General features: G+C 40.0%; 3 protein-coding genes across 3 annotated transcripts in view; 2 read left to right on the top strand and 1 right to left on the bottom strand.

The window, feature by feature from the left end:
• The first annotated feature begins 73 nt into the window (after positions 1-73).
• On the top strand, positions 74-3,523 carry LOC103517139 (maestro heat-like repeat-containing protein family member 1). Its single transcript, XM_026829346.1, has 5 exons — positions 74-269; positions 620-766; positions 1,239-1,391; positions 1,547-1,649; positions 2,468-3,523. The coding sequence occupies exons 1-5, from the start codon at positions 117-119 to the stop codon at positions 2,656-2,658; spliced, it is 747 nt and encodes a 248-aa protein (XP_026685147.1). The 5' UTR covers positions 74-116; the 3' UTR covers positions 2,659-3,523.
• A 766-nt stretch (positions 3,524-4,289) lies between these two features.
• LOC103517138 (denticleless protein homolog) lies at positions 4,290-9,143 on the bottom strand. The gene is made up of 8 exons (XM_017447339.1): positions 9,017-9,143; positions 8,795-8,974; positions 8,191-8,415; positions 7,557-7,982; positions 6,918-7,144; positions 5,809-5,980; positions 5,116-5,250; positions 4,290-4,441 (listed from the first exon to the last, which is right to left on the bottom strand). The coding sequence occupies exons 1-8, from the start codon at positions 9,141-9,143 to the stop codon at positions 4,290-4,292; spliced, it is 1,644 nt and encodes a 547-aa protein (XP_017302828.1).
• A 555-nt stretch (positions 9,144-9,698) lies between these two features.
• The window catches only part of LOC103517137 (WD repeat and HMG-box DNA-binding protein 1-like), a 16,941-nt gene continuing 5,975 nt past the window's right edge, over positions 9,699-20,664 (top strand). The window contains exons 1-8 of the mRNA XM_026829347.1: positions 9,699-9,710; positions 9,901-10,084; positions 11,203-11,324; positions 11,873-11,945; positions 12,620-12,767; positions 13,283-13,374; positions 13,479-13,631; positions 14,783-15,009. Of these exons, the coding sequence (XP_026685148.1) occupies positions 9,699-9,710; positions 9,901-10,084; positions 11,203-11,324; positions 11,873-11,945; positions 12,620-12,767; positions 13,283-13,374; positions 13,479-13,631; positions 14,783-15,009 (1,011 nt within the window). The remainder of the gene's footprint in view (positions 9,711-9,900; positions 10,085-11,202; positions 11,325-11,872; positions 11,946-12,619; positions 12,768-13,282; positions 13,375-13,478; positions 13,632-14,782; positions 15,010-20,664) is intronic.

Raw genomic sequence — 20,664 nt, 5'->3', positions numbered from 1 at the left:
GTGGGAGTAGCGGTGGAAGCTAAGACATTATTCTGTTACCTCTTAATACTATTGACTTACTAATCTCCTAATATTCACAGGTTGGAAGACACAAGGATGCAGTGCTAGACGCTCTGATGCGAGGTATAGAGAAGTATGATCCAGAATATCAGGAAGTAGCTTTGGAAGCTATGACAGGCCTAGGACTCCTGTTACCTCAGCTCCCTCACAATTCACTGGCCCCTATCATTATTCCCTTGTCTATCACGCTGAAGCCTTTCTTTGAAAAGGTAAGTTAGCTTTCCTCACTTCACAATGTAATTACTTACCTACATTATACGACTGTAGTAGAAAAAAAAATGAATAAAAAAATTAAATCTTTAGAAAATCAATTGGGTAGTAGCAAATTTTTCAAAGTTGTATACTTGTATATTAGGACATTCCCAAGTTCACTCAAAATGCTGGTCTTCAAGGTGGAACAGGGATGTAAATGATTAAAAATCTTCTTTCATGTTTCTTCGCCTTTTCCCGTGTATTCGTCAGCCTCTCAACCAGCCCTAACTAGGCTTGCTTTGGGCTGACATTTGGTTTAAAGAACAAAGAGGACAAATTGGGGAAATTAATTTCGTTCAACTTTCAGGAGATGGTCACTCTCCGATGCAAAGCATTGCAAGTGTTTGGTCAGCTGACAACATTCCACATATCATCCGAGAAAGAATCACTGAGGGAACAACTGCTAGGGAATCTGGTGTGCTTCCTCATGTATATCAACGAGACAAATTCCGAGGTGAGTAATAGTGGCAATAAGTAGTTCATTACCGTTATGTAAGAATATCAACCAGACAGCTTAGTTACCTTGTAAGGGGTTGGTCACGGGTCTGATTCTTACCCGAGGCGAACTTTATCCTGGACAGATAAGATTTGTTCTCGGAATGGTTTGGTTTCTCCTATGTTCCTTCTCTCTTTGATTTCGTGACGATAACACCTTTGTTGTTACAGTTCCCTTTATCAAACCTCTTAACGAGACTCTGGGTTTTGGTAATTTTCTAAACGGTTCAGTATTTACCTCCTCCTCCTCCTCCTCCTTCTTCTTCTTCTTCTTCTTCTTCTTCTTCTTAACCTTTTCCTCTTTAAATAAGGTGGGTTTTTCTTGCCAGTCCCTTCCAGGCAGCCCTATTGTGTACCTCGTGTCCTGATGAATTCTTCTCACTCGAGACTTGGTTCGCACAATCCTTCCAACTTTCTTCTTTATATTATAGGTGGCTCACACATGCCGGGCTACACTGTACCAATCTGTTCAGCTGCTGGATAACGAACCCATGAGTGACACGGTGAAGAAATATATCGCGGGAGACTTGAGCAGTACGGGCACCCACTACTATCACTTCCTCAGTGAACTGACCAGGAGCTTGGTAGACAGTGTACCGGACACGATACATACGCTACTCATGACTGCTCTCAACTATAGTAAGAGCTCACAGAGCCTGGTGCGAGCCAATGCGGCCTTGTTTATTGGTGAGTACTGACAATGTTATTGTTATAGAGACCGAAACTGACCAGGAGCTTGGTAGACAGTGTACCGGACACGATACATACGCTACTCATGACTGCTCTCAACTATAGTAAGAGCTCACAGAGTCTGGTGCGAGCCAATGCGGCCTTGTTTATTGGTGAGTACTGACTATGTTATTGTTATAGAGACCGGCATAATCCAATCAATCAGGTGTCAGGCCAAGAAATGTTGCAACTTCCTTGGGTTTCAAGTTTCAACCAGAGGTCTATGACTGACAAAGTTGTAGGGTTTTTAGGCATGTGTAGGGGTGGTGGTGTAGTACTGAGTATTGTTATACGAGTACATTAGTAAAATAGAACCTGATAAATAATTTTTGAACGATTTTGAACCTTTATTATGTTAGTATTGTGAAATCCAGAGTTAGCGGTCGACTATGTGTGGAAAATATAGGTACTTATGTACCTCCTGAAATTTGAAATTATTCCATAGTTAAATGAACAAAGCAAGTTTCACTTTTAACCTCATATAGTAAGTACATATTTAGTTTGTTTGTATATTACCATGATCCACTTGATGTATTGAAACAATTCCATCTTCATGACCCACTGCTATTCTCACATAATCACTTTTCCGAGATGGATCAAATGAAACGTTCATCAGAGGGCCATCATTCTTCAATAGGGTCTCTTTCTTTAAGTTTTTCAACCTCAAATCAACCAGCTTGTCTTCCTTTTTAAATGCTGCAAATAAAATTATGTCACTCTTACTCTGGAAAAATAATAGTAAAAAAAAAAAAAAAAAAAAAAAAAAAAAAAAAACAGTACGTACCTCGATGGCGACTCCTCAGGAGGTCGCAGGTTCAAATCGCAGCCAAGGCGAGGAAATAACTTTAAGAATTAAGCTGTAGAAATATCACTCCTATATACCTCTAGTATTACTGCCCCTTTACTTAACTCGAATCTGAACTCTCGGCAGGACTTTTGTTTCACGCCTGGCATAAGGAAGACAGTCTACTAGTCACCATCTCTACCCGCCTCCTGTCACTACTCAAAGACTCCGATTCAAACGTTCGAATGAAAGCCGCTCAAGCGTTGAGTCTCATCTATATCAACGCATCCGAATCATCGCAACCGGTTTGGCCCAACATGGAAGTCGAGTCCAAATGAGACTGGCAGTCTTTGTTCTGCTTGCTGAAGCCAAAGAGAGGTTCTTTCACTGTGGACCATATTCCCGAGTTAGAATAGCTTTAAAATGAAAAGAAGAGTTAAAAAAGTTGGGCGCAATACACACTGGTGGTGGTTATGTACCGGGTTGAGTTAGGTTCGGACGGGTTGGGTTAGGATATTGTTTCTACAGTTAACCTTTGCTTAAGTTACCACTCCCATGCCCAACTGAAACAATGTCCTGTCTCAACCAGTCCGAACCTAACTCAACCCGCTACATAACCACGACCACTGGACTCCGCACTCGAGAATTTCGTTAGAAAAGTCCCTCATTTCAATGTAATGTAAAATAGCGGTTACATTCCAGGCAAATCTAGTCAATGAATTTTTAGAAGTGGTGTTTTGGTGGTGGTTTTTTTTTTCTTAGTCTTACCTTATTTTCTGAAAATTGAAGAACACCCTTTTACACTATCATAGGACTTATGTCCTATAACAAAACCTTTCTAATATGTGAATCATTAGAAAGGACCTTTTTTTATCACTGAAGATAAGTGGGATAAAGTATTTTTTTTATCACATTAAATGATATCCTATGTCGCTACTCTTTAACCGCTCAGAGTATTTTCCCACCTTCGAAAAGACGATTGTGATTGGTCGAGAAGTATCGGTATCGGATATCATTCTTATAAGTCCGCATATGTAAATGGGCATCAATACTTTGTCCAACTTTTTCCAAGATGCAGCGGTAAAACTGGGCCACATACCTCCCTCCTCAGATGAAAGGTGATTTCATATTAAGTAAGAAAATTTTACTATTTAAATAATTTTATTATTAAATTTAGCTATACAGCTATACTTTAGTATAGTACATTTATATTTTATTGAGATCCTCTTGAATAAAACAATTTTATTATTAAATATGATCCGAAACAATAAAATTATTTATTTTAATTTTACCTAATAAATGCGAGTGATATGCAAAGAATTAATCTTCCAAATAAAATAAAAGTAAAAATCATAAAAACCACAGTGATTGGTCGTATATCGCTGGGACAGGTACACAATTAAAATATAGGGTCAGGATAAATGCCAGTCCTTCTTATTTCTAATCAAATTCATTACGATACGTTCAAATTCATTACGTACTCAATTTTCCTCACAAGGAGTTCACCCTGAATTCCAAGAACGGAACTGAACATTTTCAGCTCTGTCGAGCATTAAACCCGGAACCTCCAGTGTGGAAGCCCCATGTGATACCTACTCGGATGTTCCAGTCAACAAGTTAGACAAACTGACTGGGAATGGTTTACCCCTAGCTATTCAACGGATGATTTTCACTATCTAAACGTGGTACTTTACAGTGGTGCTGCATAAACTCCGTCAGTGACATGCCTGGTGAACTGTTAAGTCTTCGGCGAGACTTTTTACCACTCCGGTTTTTTTCAGCAGAATCTGTGATTGAGTTTCGTTTCGGTGTTATTTCCTTGCGAAGGTTGACAAGCCAGTTGACTACACATATTTTTAAAAAATACAACATAGTATTCTTATCACTGTTATCAGTTAATACAATGTTATACATTACTTCTATCAGTGTAATCAGCTAATACAATGTCATTTATAGAAATTTGATTGGTTTATTTGTTCCAGCAGTGGAGAAACTTTACAAGCCAGTTGTTGGGGGTGCGTGGCTTTTGTGTTGAGGACGGTTTGGTGACTGGATGAGACGTGCTGTCCTCGACAAAGCTGGGCAAGTTGATAGTAGGGGAGTCCACGGTTGGGAAGCCAGCTGGGAACATGAAGGGAAGGGTTAACCTCTAGAGCAGAAATGACGACCTGTCAACATGCCCGATCAGAATATCGAGAAGTTGAAAACTAATCCTGCCTAACCTTTAGAGGAAACCTTATTTGTTCAATCCGGCAATAAATGACTTGATTTGTATGAGGATTTCTACTGCAGGGACGTACCACAAAGGATATTTTGCTCTTTAAATTGTTATCATTTTGCAGGAGGTTAAAAGAAAAAAAAAAAAAAAAAAAAAAAAAAATGCATAGACCCCATTTGGCATTTCCCTGGGTAAACAGTGAGATATCTCTATGGGGCCATCCATGCATAGGAGTGGGGTTTATGCCAGTATTTCAGTCTACAGACAGGACCTATTGTCTGAAGAGCACACATTCTGGTTTGTAAATCCAGTAAAATAGAGAGTATTTACATACTGGCTACTTGTGCAGAAATCACATCCGTGGAATATTGCTACCAAAGGAACTGGTACAAACAAGCAGTGACCAGTGTTATTATAGGGTTAGGTAGGGTTAAATACAAAAAGGAGCTATTCTTTTCCACGGACATGATTTCTGCATAATTACCGCATACTGTGTAGGTAGATTGCCTTGTCACCTTGTCAGTAATCTGACCAGAGAACTTTCATTGCCATCCATATTCTGGCAGATATACGGGACAGGTCTGTCTCACAAGCCAGTTGTTGGGGGTGCGTGGCTTTTGTGTTGAGGACGGTTTGGTGACTGGATGAGACGTGCTGTCCTCGACAAAGCTGGGCAGGTTGATAGTAGGGGAGTCCACGGTTGGGAAGCCAGCTGGGAACATGAAGGGAAGGGTTAACCTAGAGCAGAAATGACGACCTGTCAACATGCCCGATCAAAATATCGAGAAGTTGAAAACTAATCCTGCCTAACCTTTAGAGGAAACCTTATTTGTTTAATCCTGCAATAAATGCTTGTTCTCAATCATATCTAAACAATGCAAAGTAGAACAAAGTCCGTTAAATATTTCATTGACTGAAAGAACTGAACAAAGCAGATCTCTCTCTTAACTCGACGATTTTTAAATTTAGTGAGTCGGTTTACTGCACGATAACATCCGAAGGATCAGTCTCATGCTTGTTCTCAATCATATCTAAACAATGCAAAGTAGAACAAAGTCCGTTAAATATTTCATTGACTGAAAGAACTGAACAAAGCAGATTTCTCTCTTAACTCGACGATTTTTAAATTTAGTGAGTCGGTTTACTGCACGATAACATCCGAAGGATCAGTCTCCTTTTTGACGAAATTTGGTGACGATGTTCAAAACACAAAGGACACTCAGTGACTAGCTTTTCGACCCATCAGGCCCACGGGGCTTATCGTACTTACCATGTGAGTTCAAACCAGGCACGGGCGGTGTGCTAGGTCTCCTAGGCTGAGGTTTGATCTGCAGTTGACTGAACTGTATATTAAGCAGGGGTGGATCCTCTATCACCTCTACATCCTTAGGAAAACTCTCTGACCATAAACACAGTTCTCCTCCTTCCCTTCCTCCACAGATCTGAAAGTTTCAACAAGGAAAACAGCTCATAAGATTTTTTCTTTTTTTTGTCTTGCTGGAGGAGTTTAAACAAAAACGTGCATCCTTAGGAAAACTCTCTGACCATAAACACAGTTCTCCTCCTTCCCTTCCTCCACAGATCTGAAAGTTTCAACAAGGAAAACAGCTTATAAGATTTTTTTGTAGTCTTGCTGGAGGAGTTTAAACAAAAACGTAGGTAGTATGTATACTTTTTTTTTTTTTTTTTTTTTTTTCAAGAGGTTTGATAGAAGGAACTGTAACTGCTAAGGTATTATCGTCCCTAAATCGAAGAGAGAAGGAATACAGGATAGGGGAAAGCCAGCCGTTCCGAGGACGAACATTATCCGTTCAGGATAAAATCCTGGCGGGAACGGAACCCGCGGCCTAGCGCTTACAAGGCAGACGCACTACCAACCTAGCTGGGCTGGCATACGCGTTTTTATTTCCTGAGCTTAACCCATCTTTTGGGGCTGTTAGACCGTACACCTAAGCCTCAGAGCGAGCTTTTAGTATGTGGGAACTCTTGTGGCATTCCGGACAGCGCCGACATCAAGTAAAATTTGTAAAAGGTACTAACTAAACGGATTCGAACGTAGGTAACTAACATGTCAAGACCAAGTGACCAAAGGATTCTATTAAACCACGGTATTGTATTCCAGGTAGATTCGTACAAGCTTAACCCATCTTTTGGGGCTGTTAGACCGTACACCTAAGCCTCAGAGCGAGCTTTTAGTATGTGGGAACTCTTGTGGCATTCCGGGTAGCGCCGACATCAAGTAAAATTTGTAAAAGGTACTAACTAAACGGATTCAACTGCCACTTGTTTCCTTCTCGTGTAGGAAAGGATGGGGTGAACTCAAATGAAAAATTACATTACTTTCCTTCCTATAGGATAAAGAAATTAAAAAGTACATACCAATGATTTCTTATCCGGCGTTTCAATCCAGTCTACTCCCGTGAGTTCTTCAAACTGAGGCCCCATATCTTCGTCATGCTCAAACAGTGGCTGCAGAGTCTTGGTATTCCAAATGTTGAGTATACCGCGGTCCGACCCTGCCACCAAGTGTCTCCAATCTGGACTTAGCTTAATTTTAATATGGAATGAGATTGGTCCCCCGAATGAAGACGCAGGTATTTCCGCCACTGAAAATAGAGAAAAGTGGAGCTGAGTGGGGAAAAAATTCAATTTTTGTATCCTCCAAAAGTATGTTAGAACTTTTACTTAGACACTGGTTGTGTAGGTACTTTTACTATAACCTGTTCGTCAAACAGCACCTGTTCATCAAAATGTACTTATGGAATGAGATTGGTCCCCCGAATGAAGACGCAGGTATTTCCGCCACTGAAAATAGAGAAAAGTGGAGCTGAGTGGGGAAAAAATTCATTTTTTTGTGTCCTCCAAAAGTATGTTAGAACTTTTACTTAGACAGTGGTTGTGTAGGTACTTTTACTATAATTTTAAACTGTCAATGAGCTAAAGACAAAAACTGTTCATCAAAATGTACTTATATATCTTTTTCTTTTTCACAGTCAACCTGTACGTATATCTACTTACCAGGTGTTTTCTTATAGTTTGCAACATCAAACAGTAAAATGGTAGAATCCTGTCCACGTGCATACAAACGCATAAGACTCGGATCCAAAGCCAATGAAGTGAACCCTGACACAGGTGGCGTTGATTCTAAACTATACAGAGATTTTGGCAGGTCTGATATATTACAGTAGGTTCTTCTCAAGTCCCAGATCTTAATATAAGGGGACTCAGAACAAGAGGAAATAATTTTGTTCGAGTCTTGAAACACCATGGATCGAATACTATTGTAATTGCAGTAAACAATAGCACCAGGTCCAGTTGCGTGGAGGGAAGATTTCCTTTTGGTCTCTTTAGAATAGGCTTGCCTTATAGATATATCAGGCTTTGATAACACTCGGATGTCCCAGACAAATATGTTCCCATCTGAAGATCCAGAGGCAATGACATCTGAAACGAAATAAAAATGGATGATAAAAAGTAAAATAAATAAAAACTTAACTCACTAGGTAATAATTAATAATATTTATTACCTAGTCAAAAGATGGAATTTTTGTTGGGGACAATCTACAAACTACCATCAAATCAAAGTCTTCTTCAACTTGTGTTTTTACTTAGAAGACTCCTAACTAAATTCCATCCATTTCAAATGACTTACTTGGATTCTCTGGATGTACCACTACACTCTTCATGGAACTTGAATTACAAGTCAGAAACTTTATGTTTTCGTTGGATAAATATGAGGTTCCTGCTTCAATCTGGTGGTAGCCAATACTGCCATCACCACAGGCTGTGAAAATATGCTCCCCATCATGTGACCAAACAATGTCATAGATACAATTCAAATGACTCGTAACTCGGCAGCATGTTGTCTCTTTGTATTCTGAAATTGAAATCAAATAATTAAGTAGGTACAAGAAATATAGGTACTTATGTACCTCCTGAAATTTGAAATTATTCCATAGTTAAATGAACAAAGCAAGTTTCACTTTTAACCTCATATAGTTTAACTTCATATAACCTGCCTTGGTGGCGTAGTGGTCAAGACACTTGCCTGGTAAACAGGAGGGCATGGGTTCGATCCCAGCCGAGGCATGGAGTTTTATCCTCATTTATTTGAGAGTGTGACCACATAATAATGGAGCTCTAAGGGTTAGGTGGTAGAGAACGCCTCCAGTGTTAACCTCACCTAGTGGTTACCTTCCACTCAAGAGTCTATTATCATTATTAGTAAGTACATATTTAGTTTGTTTGTATATTACCATGATCCACTTGATGTATTGAAACAATTCCATCTTCATGGCCCACTGCTATTCTCACATAATCACTTTTCCGAGATGGATCAAAGGAAACGTTCATCAGAGGGCCATCATTCTTCAATAGGGTCTCTTTCTTTAAGTTTTTCAATCTCAAATCAACCAGCTTGTCTTCCTTTTTAAATGCTGCAAATAAAATTATGTCACTCTTATTAAAAAAAAAAGCACAGACCCCATCTGGCATTTCCCTGGGTAAACAGTGAGATATCCCTATGGGGCCATCCATGCCACAGGAGTGGGGTTTATGCCAGTATTTCAGTCTACAGGCAGGACCTATTGTCTGAAGAGCACACATTCTGGTTTGTAAATCCAGTAAAATAGAGAGTAGGTATTTACATACTGTGTACTGTGTAGATTGCCTTGTCAGTAATCTGACCGGAGAACTTTCATTGCCATCCATATTCTGGCAGATATACTGGACATACAGGTCTGTCTTGGAAAAAGCACTGGCTCTCTACCCACAGTGCCCTATAACACCAAAGTATGGAAAAGTATTTACAATTCCATATTTCGATCTAATTCGTTCAAATTCAAAATTCTGCTTTTCCATTGGCTATTACACTTGTAAGATACTTTTCCATACTTTAGGTTCCAATCCTGGCCAGGAATTTTTGTGACTAAACATTTCCGTTTCTGAACAGGCGTGGACGTTAAAGTATACGCTTTGAAGTATGTACTGCAAATGTGGTTCCAAGGATTTTTTTTTTTCCTTTCCCAAATTAGTTTCTTTATCTACTGAAGCACTGAACTAGGAACTAGTCTTGAAATCTGGAAGCTAGTGGTTCGAATTGTTAGGTTCTAATCCTGGCCAGGAATTTTTGTGACTAAACATTTCCGTTTCTGAACAGGCATGGACGTTAAAGTATACGCTTTGAAGTATGTACTGCAAATGTGGTTCCAAGGATTTTTTTTTCCTTTCCCAAATTAGTTTCTTTATCTACTGAAGCACTGAACAAGGAACTAGTCCTAAAATCTGGAAGCTAGTGGTTCGAATCCAAGTCAAGTCATAAAATTTAGGGAGGTGTATTAATTTCATTCTATTTCCTTCCCAGGAGCAACATGAGAGTGGCCTGCCATTGGATGAGATAGGAGAGGCCATGCTTATAGATGACATAGGGGAAGACGACAATGATGACAACGTTATCTCTCTGGATAAGATCAAGGCACAGTCTGGATTTCTACCGGATGATGAGGGAACAGGAGCACCTCAACGTTCCCGCTCCCCTAGTGTAGCAGGTACTTAATTCCAACAGATTCAGGATTCAGCAATTCAAGTGAGTCACATATTGGTGGACTCCTTGTATATTAAATTCAACTAGTCCAGCAACAGATATAAAAACCCTGTTGGTTTAACAGACATAGATTCAGATAGTCTAGGACTAGCAGGTACGGAATACAGCTAGTGTAGCACATTCAGATTCCTAGCAATTCAAGTGAGTCACATATTGGTGGACTCCTTGTATATTAAATTCAACTAGTCCAGCAACAGATATAAAAACACTGTTGGTTTAACAGACATGGATTCAGATAGTCTAGCACTAGCAGGTACGGAATACAGCTAGTGTAGCAGGTATGGAATTCAGCTAAATACGGATTTTAATCTATTCTTGCAGACCATGGAATTCAGTATACCCAATTACCTTATTACCCAGCAGTTAGCCAGTGTTGCTGGTATTGCTTGGTCTATCTTCTAACGTTGCACAAATTCCCAAATGATCAAGATATTATTGGGGAATAGATATTGCTGTTGAACTATGTGTACTTATCTTTTTCTATTTTAGATTCACTTTCTCCTGTCAAGTCTCAGCAAAAACCTGTATCTACTCCTGCTGAAACAAAGGTATGCCGTAGGAAATTATAATAGCGCTTATTTATACCGCCCAAATAGGACTCGAGTTCATTTAACGCAGTAGAGTGCTACCATTATTGTGATCAAATTTTCAAACAATGTTGATAAAATTTCATACCTCGGCCACAATTTTTTACGAGTGGATCCCCTTTGCACTCAACCTTTGCTATTTCTTTAGCAAGGGAAATTACAGGCTACATCAGCCTCCCTGTTTAAAGTCCCCCTGCCAGACCATAACCGGGGATGATCAGCAAAATTAAAAATTTAAGCTTCAGTTCCCTCCCAATTTTAAATAGGAATTGTAGGATGGAGATGTTAAGCCTGGAAGATACTGGTAATATACATAATTGCTCTCTTAGGTCTTTGTACGAACTATCTTTGTCTATCTTCTAACGTTGCACAAATTCCCAAATGATCAAGGTATTATTGGGGAATAGATATTGCTGTTGAACTATGTGTACTTATCTTTTTCTATTTTAGATTCACTTTCTCTTTTGTATTTTAGATGAAGATAGACAAACCCCCACGAGTGGCATCTACCCATCCCATGCTACTATGCCAGTCACTGAGCTTCAACCCGCATTCCAGCCCACTTCCACCCCAACACACTTTCAATACAGGTTCATGGTAAGTAGAATATAGCTTGTTTTGTCCTCAGTATAATTTGAGAATTTGACCACAATAATGGTAGTAGCCTAGTAGCCTACCGCTGGAGTAAAGGGACTTTTCAATCTTATGCGAGTAGTATAAATAAGCACTATTAATTCAATACAGGTTCATGGTAAGTAGAATATAGCTTGTTTTGTCCTCAGTATAATTTGAGAATTTGACCACAATAATGGTAGTAGCCTACTGCTGGAGCAAAGGGACTTTTCAGTCTTATGCGAGCAGTATAAATAAGCACTATTATTATGTAATGTATGTAAATGTAAATGCAGTTTCTTTGTGTTATTATGTCACAACTTTGGTGCTCACTGCAGCATTGTAGGATTTTCCCAATGTCTCCCAGCCAGACTCAGCTGGTCCACTCCCTGTTTAAAGTCTCCCTGCCAAACTAGGCTGGTCTACTCCTTGTTTAAGATCCCCCAGCCAGACTCAGCTGGTCCACGCCTTGTCTAAGGTCGCCCAGCTAGACTTCAAATCTAATCTATATTATTTTCTCATCCTATGGTTAGGTTTACAATGACGTGGGTATGGTACGGCATACAAACACAGAGGAAGAGAATTCTATCGATAATTCCAAGCTAAGTAGAATCGGATTAAATCTGGGAATCCGGGGCAATTAGGGGCATGTAGGAACATTTAGGGGCCCTGAAAATGTAGGAACATACTAGAAATAAAGTATATCACTGCTCAGTCTTTTGAGTAGCTAATTTCTATGTTACTATTAACGACCAGTGGCTGTATTACCACTGTAAAACGATATTCATTGGTGAAACCCCCGCTAGATGTTTAATATTACACCACTTGTATTACAGATACAGTCCCAGGATACCACTGTGATTCCAGTCTCTAGTAGGTATCAGAGGCTTTTGAAAATAGTAGATTGCTTACACCTGGGACAAAGGGACTCTTCAGTGTCATTTGCATACATAGGTACCTACTACATTACTACAGATAGGTAGGTATTGTTGTTTTTGCTTGATATTATGTTGTTTTCTTTTTAGGATGACAAACTATATGTTGGAACTGATCATAACAATGTCCAAGCTTTTACATTCCCTGATGCTGAGTTGGACAGGATTTGCACTCGTTTTACTGCCCCTGTCACATGTATTTCAATCATCAAGGACTGGCTGGTTGCAGGCTCCAGGTATACCTACTAAACTAACCCTTTTCTCTCTTGAAGTTCGTGCACCTCCCTTGAAAGCTCTCCTCCTTGACTTTAAATCCCACCCTTAACTTAATTATACACAGAAAAGATTCCTTGATGGAATGGCTTTCCTTCTCCTTTCCTGTCCTCCTTCCCAATAAGACATCTCGCATCAACAATATTATGGGACACACGCTGGCAGCTTTGTCTACGAAAGCTCTCGTGTTGGCCTGTGAGAGAGAAGAGGATAAACCTAGGTGAGATTTTTAGTCAAAGTCTCATTGGGGATGAGCTATTTTCTATTACCTTTTAGCTTTTGATCAGCTGGCCTCGGGTTAGAATCGAACCCGCAACCTAGCGCTTAATTTTTTTTTTAGATTGTACCTCCGTAACGTTTTCGCATGACTTCAATCAAGGCACATTCTTTTACATCCACACCTATGTAAGAACGGAAAAGTCTGGTTAAAAAATTTCCGCCCTGGCCGGGATTCGAACCCAACACCTCCGGGTTCAGAGTCAGTGCTCTTGACCACTCAGCCACACAGGTGGGCGCTCTGCAATCAAGGCACATTCTTTTACATCCACACCTATGTAAGAACGGAAAAGTCTGGTTAAAAAATTTCCGCCCTGGCCGGGATTCGAACCCAGCACCTCCGGGTTCAGAGTCAGTGCTCTTGACCACTCAGCCACACAGGTGGGCGCTCTGCCACAGAAGTGGGCAATTTATTAAAATTCTCTTTCACCAATCAACTAACTCCATCTCGTATTTCAGTAAATTGTCCTGTATTGTCATCAACTCCTGGGATGGCTCTAAGGAATGGTCTCTGGACTTCCCCGATGAAGATATCCTGGCTGTTGCTGCAGGCGGGTCGTTCATTGCATCCGCTTCGGACAAGAGACTGCTGAGGATATTCAGTGTGGGCGGAGTGCAGAGGGAAATCATCTCGTTGCCAGGACCTGTACTGCAGGCGGGTCGTTCATTGCATCCGCTTCGGACAAGCGACTGCTGAGGATATTCAGTGTGGGCGGAGTGCAGAGGGAAATCATCTCATTGCCAGGACCTGTGGTGTGTTTGAACGCCAAGGACAGTCTGCTGCTGGCGGTGTACCATTCTGGACAAGGTGAGTAATCTTATTATTTCATAAATGATGAGAAAATTTCAACAGGACACAATAGTCCTAAAAGGGCCTAAAATGGACGCGACACACAAGGGATCACGAAGAGACCGCCTTAACATAATAGGGCTGCCTGCAAGGGACTGACAAGAAACGTCGACCCTATTAAGTAGGAAAAGGCTAGGAAGAAAAAGAAGATTCTTTCTAGTTCAAACGCTAAGAAGCCCCTCAAAGCCGCTAACAAACTGAAAGCGTTCTCATTTAACAAGTAGGGAGGTATGTCCACAGATGTGCGGCCATTAGAACCAAGAAAATCAAGATCCATGGTAGGTGATAAGTGTATCTGTTTCTGTGTATATGTGTCCGTAGATTCGTATAAGCTTAACCCATCTTCTGGAGCAGTTGCCCCTACACCTAAGCCTCAGAGTGGGCTTTTTGTGTATGGCGTTAAGCTGGGTGTATTTGTGTTACTTTTAGAGGAGAACACTTTTAGAAAAGAAGGACAGTCTGCTGCTGGCGGTGTACCATTCTGGACAAGGTGAGTAATCTTATTATTTCATAAATGATGAGAAAATTTCAACAGGACATGAGGTACACAATAGTCCTAAAAGGGCCTAAAATGGACGCGGCACACAAGGGACTGACAAGAAACGTCGACCCTATTTAAGTAGGAAAAGGCTAAGAAGAAAAAGAAGATTCTTTCTTAAATACATAAATACTTAATCTAAGGTCTTTCCATAGAGCAACGTGCTCATGATGCTCGAACAAGTATACCTGCTCGTGAATAAAAGCTCTCGTTAGCTTGGAAGGTAGAGCGCTTGCATTGTAAGTTGTAAGTACTAGCCGCGGCGCGGGATCGATTCCCGCCCGGATATTCTAAACAGAAGGTTCCCTTCTGGAAAGGTTTGGCAACGTTTTACATTGCATTAGGTACTTTCCTTTCTATAGTTCCCTTCTGGAAAGGTTTGGCAACGTTTTACATTGCATTACTTTCCTTTCTATGGGATATGCATAAGACTAAGAAAAGTAATCAATCAATGAAAAATCGTTAATTTTCATGTTTCTTTTCTTCACCTTTCTATGGGATATGCATAAGACTAAGAAAAGTAATCAATGAAAAATCGTTAATTTTCATGTTTATTTTCTTCGTTCTTCAGGAGTCCCAGAGGATCAAAACCTCCAGTATATCGTGTATCACGTGAACGCCCTACACAGATCCAAAGGTCCTCTCCCCCTCTCCCTCTCTCCTCGTTCTACACTCAGATGGGCAGGGTTCAGTGAAGAAGGCTCAGTGCTGAGTTATGACTCAGAGTGTGTACTCAGACTGAGTCAACAGTTCACTGGATCCTGTGTATGGAGGCCGGTGTGTTTCATGGATGATCTGGTAAGGGGATTTCACTTTGGATTTTACAAATGAGAAACTTGAGTTTTTTTACACAGAAGGCCCACTCCGAAGCTTAGGTGTGGGTCCTAACAGCCTTAAAGGATAGGTAAAGCTTCTACGAATCATAAACTTAACCGTTGTCATCATTTTCCTCTTCCCCTATGTCGCGTTCGACTCCTGGCGGGGTGGAAAAAATTGTAACATGATCGACTTCGTGACTGGCTGTTGCGGGGCCCCCTCACTCAAGACAGCGGGAAAAAAATGTGACAGCAAATAAATTGCATTTGTTTGTGGTCTAGTTTCAGTATGTGTCATTTACATTTTCAGACCATACCGCCCGAATAGGACTCGAGTTCATTTAACGCAGTAGAGTGCTACCATTATTGTGATCAAATTTTCAAACAATGTTGATATAAGACATCTGTTGTTACTTCTTAGCAAAGAAGAAAAAAATCTTGGATAAGAGGAGAAAGAAGAAGACAAATGGTATTTTAGAGATGCGGTACATGTTTCCTAAAATTCTACTCATAAGTCTATAAGATAGGTACAATGGGTTTTTCATTTCAGTGATATGAAAGTACATGCATTCAACCTATCTTCAGGAGCAGAAAAAGTGATCACAACTCACAATGGACCTATCTTAGAAGTTGCTTTAGATCCTCAGCTGGAATATTTGGTAAGTTTTCAGTAGCTTCTATTTTATATCTTGTTTCAAAAAAGTACTTACCTATTTATGTTCTACTTAAGGCCAGCCACTCATTATCAGGTAGACCTGACAAGTACACCTGATCTGGTATACCTGATAGTGTGTGGTAGCAATAATATGTCTATCAGGCCCAACTGATGGAGAACTGATAATTGATACCTGATGAAAATTCAGTCAGTTCCAACTGACACCTGACATACCTGATGAGTGTGTGGCAGTTCTATCAGCTACACCTGATCAGTTCTCATCAGTTTTCAACTATCTTTTGTCAGCCATTCACTATCAGGTAAACTTGACAACAGGTACACCTGATCAGGTCTACCTTAGTGGCTGGCCTAATACTTTTATGTTATATGTACTAACTGACTGGTCGTTCCCCTTCCAGGCAACGTCATGCTGTGACGGTCTAGTTCGCATGTTCAGCATGGAGTCTATAGTCAACTCGGAAGATGCCGCCCCTGTTCAGACCTGGTCTGAGTTTATACCCAAGTCAAATGATTTCGAGACCAGCCCTGTGTGTTGTCGAGTGGCTTGGTGCCCAGGGGAAGGCCAGTGGTTGGCTATTCCACACCAGAGTAAGGTACACTTGTACCAGCGAGATTCGTGGGTAAAATCCTTCAGTGTGGCTCATGATGAGTGTGAATTCCAGGTAAATTTAATGTTGTAAATTGGTTACAGTAAAAGAATTGGATATAGTGAAGTGTAAAGTCTGTAATTAGTTGTTTTCTTTGGACTTAGTTTTGTTCTTCAGTTTTTTCATTGTAGACCATTGAAAACGTCATTTTATTTCACATTAATAAAACACCTGCAGCAATGTTCTTATTCCTCTTTAATTGCATTATGATTGATGTAACTCTTGATAAATAAATCTTATTATTATTATTTTTTTTTCTGGGAGGTCGCCAGTTCGCTCCTATTAACCTTTTTTTTTACAACAATTGGCTCTCAATTCCTTTTTCCTCCAGGTCGTACGATTCTCCCCATGTGGCAAGTATCTGGCTGCAGGTGGCACTGAGGGCGACATCGCAGTGTGGCGACTAGAAGACAGATCCCTGCTGTACTCCGGCTCTGGGGATAACAAAAGATTAGCGTTCCGTAAAAAACTGTTTGCGTCGCGCACTTTAAGTTATACTGTAATATTACAGAAGAGAAACCTTTTCACACATATCTCGAGAAATGGTCGATTTTCGAAAAACTTCACTCCTGTTTATTGCAAAAGTTGTCAACTTTTCGAGCCTTTGCCCAGACACTTTTGATCTACAGCCTTTATTGAACCTCCCTTTAGAATCTTAGCAAAATTGATTGAAAATCAAAATTTGGTGAAATTCAGTCTTAAATCGTTGGCAAATGGGCGTTGAAACCGAGTAATTAAAAACCTTACCATACCAAAACCAAATGGCACTACAGCCAGGGTTGAGCTTTGGCCTCCTATCCTCCACTCAACTGTGTCGCTTACTGCATCCCACCATCCTCTCACTCTTATTCTTTGCAGATCTTTCCTGACATCATCCATCCATTTATCTCAATCTTGGCAATTAAATACCGTAGTCACACATGGCCTTGTCGCTTAGAGTGTAAATAAATAAATACCGTACACCCCGTATAGTGCAAACCTATATATTTTTTGACTCTCTACCTGTTGATACTTTTGATCTACACCCTCTAATTAATCTCTCTGCGAAACAGAGTTTGGTTGAAAATTAAATTCTTGGAAAATGGTCTCTTTTTTTCTATTTTCGGAAAGTTGTCAATTTTTCAAGCCTTTTCTCATTGAGACCCGTATACACTTATTCCAATCCACAGCACTCATGCAAATCTGACAACGACCTGCGTGCTATAGAATTATGCGAGCTCGAATGTGATCGGCCTTCTGGGAGGCCCCGGCCTCGACGTAACCCTTCTGATTGTCGGATGGAAACCCAAGCACCCTCTCCGTGAATGCTGCATCTGTGAAAACCGAATGTGAATGTGTGAGAATTCAACCATCATGTTCTATTGCCTAAGAAGGCAGCAGGCACAGGTTTTTAGCAATTCCCCATCGACTGTAAAGGTGTGGACCACATAGTCGACCGGCCATCGATCGACGTCGACTGAACCGTCCTCACTGCCTCGATAACATAGATTCATCTCTTCGATTCATCTCTTGACCGTCGACCATGTTTGGACACACCTTAATATTCAGTAGTTCTTCATTTACTCATCAGTCATCATCTGATGCTTTATATCTAGTACCGTACCTAGTTCAGTGACTTATCTCTAAACACGGCAATTGAAGCTTCAAGATCTACATCTGTCATTCATGACGGACAAGGAGAATCACTTCACGAGTACCGTACCCAGATTTGATAATGTAGAAGTCGAATGATGTAAAAATACATGCGGTAAGAATTTGCCCAATCTCCTGTTCAAATTAAATTGATCCCAAGGGCAAGGAAAATTTAGACCCTTTACAAATGGAGTGTGCCTGAAGGTATGTGATGTGTTCCAATCCACTCGACCCCTGTGACCCAGTGGTTGAGAGCACTTTCTCTCAAGGTAACCACTAGGCAAGATGAGAAGGAAAAAGCACTGGCTCTCTACCCACAGTGCCCTATAACACCAAAGTATGGAAAAGTATTTACAATTCCATATTTCGATCTAATTCGTCCAAATTCAAAGTTCTGCTTTTCCATTGGCTATTACACTTGTAAGATACTTTTCCATACTTTGGTGATATGAGGCACAGGAGTTAGGTTCTTGGCTGAGAAAGTGACGAACTTGAAATCGAGTAACAATGAGCAAGACATGTGCAGACGACGCTCACCCTCACCTAGCTATCAATTCTCTGGGTAAGTAACTAAATTCTGCGGTTGAGTAAAGTTGTATTTTCCTTTCCCAATTTCCCCTCTTCCGAAATCTGTTTCCCCTCTTTTGGCGTGATGGCGCCTGAACCTAGGAAAAGTCAACCATAGCTTCAGAAAACGGTAAATTCCGCAAGGAAATACAATAGGCTAGATCGCTAGATAGAAGCACCCTTTGGATAGGATACAGTGTAGTGTGTACTGAACAAAATTGAGAGCAAATTGAAGGAAATCATTTGTAAGATTAAATTCAACTGAGTTAAACCTTTTCTTCTGTGATTCTGATTCATCAACTTTGGTAACTGCCGGAGTTCATTTAGTAATTTGATATTTCAATTCTTTGATTCTTAGCTTCAGAAAACGGTAAATTCCGCAAGGAAATACAATAGGCTAGATCGCTAGATAGAAGCACCCTTTGGATAGGATACAGTGTAGTATGTACTGAACAAAATTGAGAGCAAATTGAAGGAAATCATTTGTCAGATTAAATTCAACTGAGTTAAACCTTTTCTTCTGTGATTCTGATTCATCAACTTTGGTAACTGCCGGAGTTCATTCATTTAGTAATTCGATATTTCAATTCTTTGATTCGCAGTGATTCACAGTCTAGCAATATTCAGAATAATACCGTGGATATCTTCGGAGATGACTCCTATCGACCTAGCCCGGGTAAGAATTAACCAAGAACCTTTTTTCTTTCTAAAGATTACATAAAGTAAATTTCCAGAAAGGTCAATGAACCATAAATACTCGTACGAGTATACTACTTTATAGTAGTATGGGACAAGACCTGTAGTAATTGACAGTGTAATCCAAGAGATTTTTCCAAGTTCATGTATGTATTCAGTAGTATGGGACGAGACCTGTAGTAATTGACAGTGTAATCCAAGAGATTTCTCCAAGTTCATGTATGTATTCCGTTAGGATACATGTGTTATATCTTACGAGTAAATACATATTAATTAGAACCATATTGTATTTCTTGAGGCCTAGGGCCACCTCGTCCTTGAGATCAACTTAATTTAAATAAACCATTTGCTAATGAAAATTTGTAATGAAACGATAAGTTTGTAATATCGAACTCTCTTTCATTGGCAGATTCAAACAACATTATTCTATCTATGAAACAGAAACAGCAAGTTGTGGTCAAACCTCAGAATAAAGAGCTCTTTGATTCAAAGCATCTACAAGATTCATGTTGAGAGTTTTTTGAAGTCTTGGATAGGTAATGAATGTGGTAAGTAGTTTCCAAAGCAGTTATCTAACAGTTCTTATAAATTTCATCACTGTTGAGAATGCTCTATGTTTTCATGGAAGATTGTCGTGGAGCTTGTACATCCGTCTAAAGGTAAGTTAAGAAAGAAACTCAATGTGCACTCAAAGTGGTGATTGAGAAACAATTAGACAATAATAAATATGATAAAATTAAATATTAAATCCATCAAAACTTGAAAGAAATATCAGAAAATCTCTTTTTAACACTTTTTTGTTGTAGATTATTTAAGAAAGGATTTTCGATTTTCAAATTTCCGCGCTTCCTTTTCGGCAAAAACTTGGAAAGGCCCTTTCACACGATCCTATTTATATACCAGGTGGGCCGGGCCCAGCTCAACCGACGTTGCCCAGTTGATACGGATTTGGCGCGAAACGCGAAACTTTTCATTTTACATTACAACAAGAACCAAGAACACAAAAGTCTGGAGTCTGGGATATCTGAAATCTGAAGAAGAACCTAAAGAACCGAAGAAATGGCAAGGCAAATGGAGCTTTGACCATAAATATTCATCATCTGTTGAGTACAAATAAGTAATTTGGGGAAACTCAGTGATAGTTTAAGCTAAATACTTACACAGAGAGAATTTTGAACCAAGGACAATGTCTCCTTCGAGGAAAGTTCCTCGGTATGCCCACAGTGATGGTCATACAGGTATCTGCTATTCAGCGACGGCAAATTAAGTATTCCTTGTATTTTGGATGTTCCAGGTGGGTAGTAAAAACAATCTTAAGAATCAGTAGACCGTATCAGGGTGCTAGCCTGGATAGTAGTGTGCTCCATCTCTAGTATCAGATAGGACGATGCTGCGAAGGACGGGACCTTTTACAGCTGTA

This window comes from Diaphorina citri, unplaced genomic scaffold (genome assembly GCF_000475195.1).
Source record: "Diaphorina citri unplaced genomic scaffold, Diaci psyllid genome assembly version 1.1 scaffold1763, whole genome shotgun sequence".
In the NCBI taxonomy this organism is placed as follows: Eukaryota; Metazoa; Arthropoda; class Insecta; order Hemiptera; family Psyllidae; genus Diaphorina; species Diaphorina citri.
Note: the sequence above shows the minus strand (reverse complement) of the source record. Positions and strands in the feature narration are given on the sequence as shown.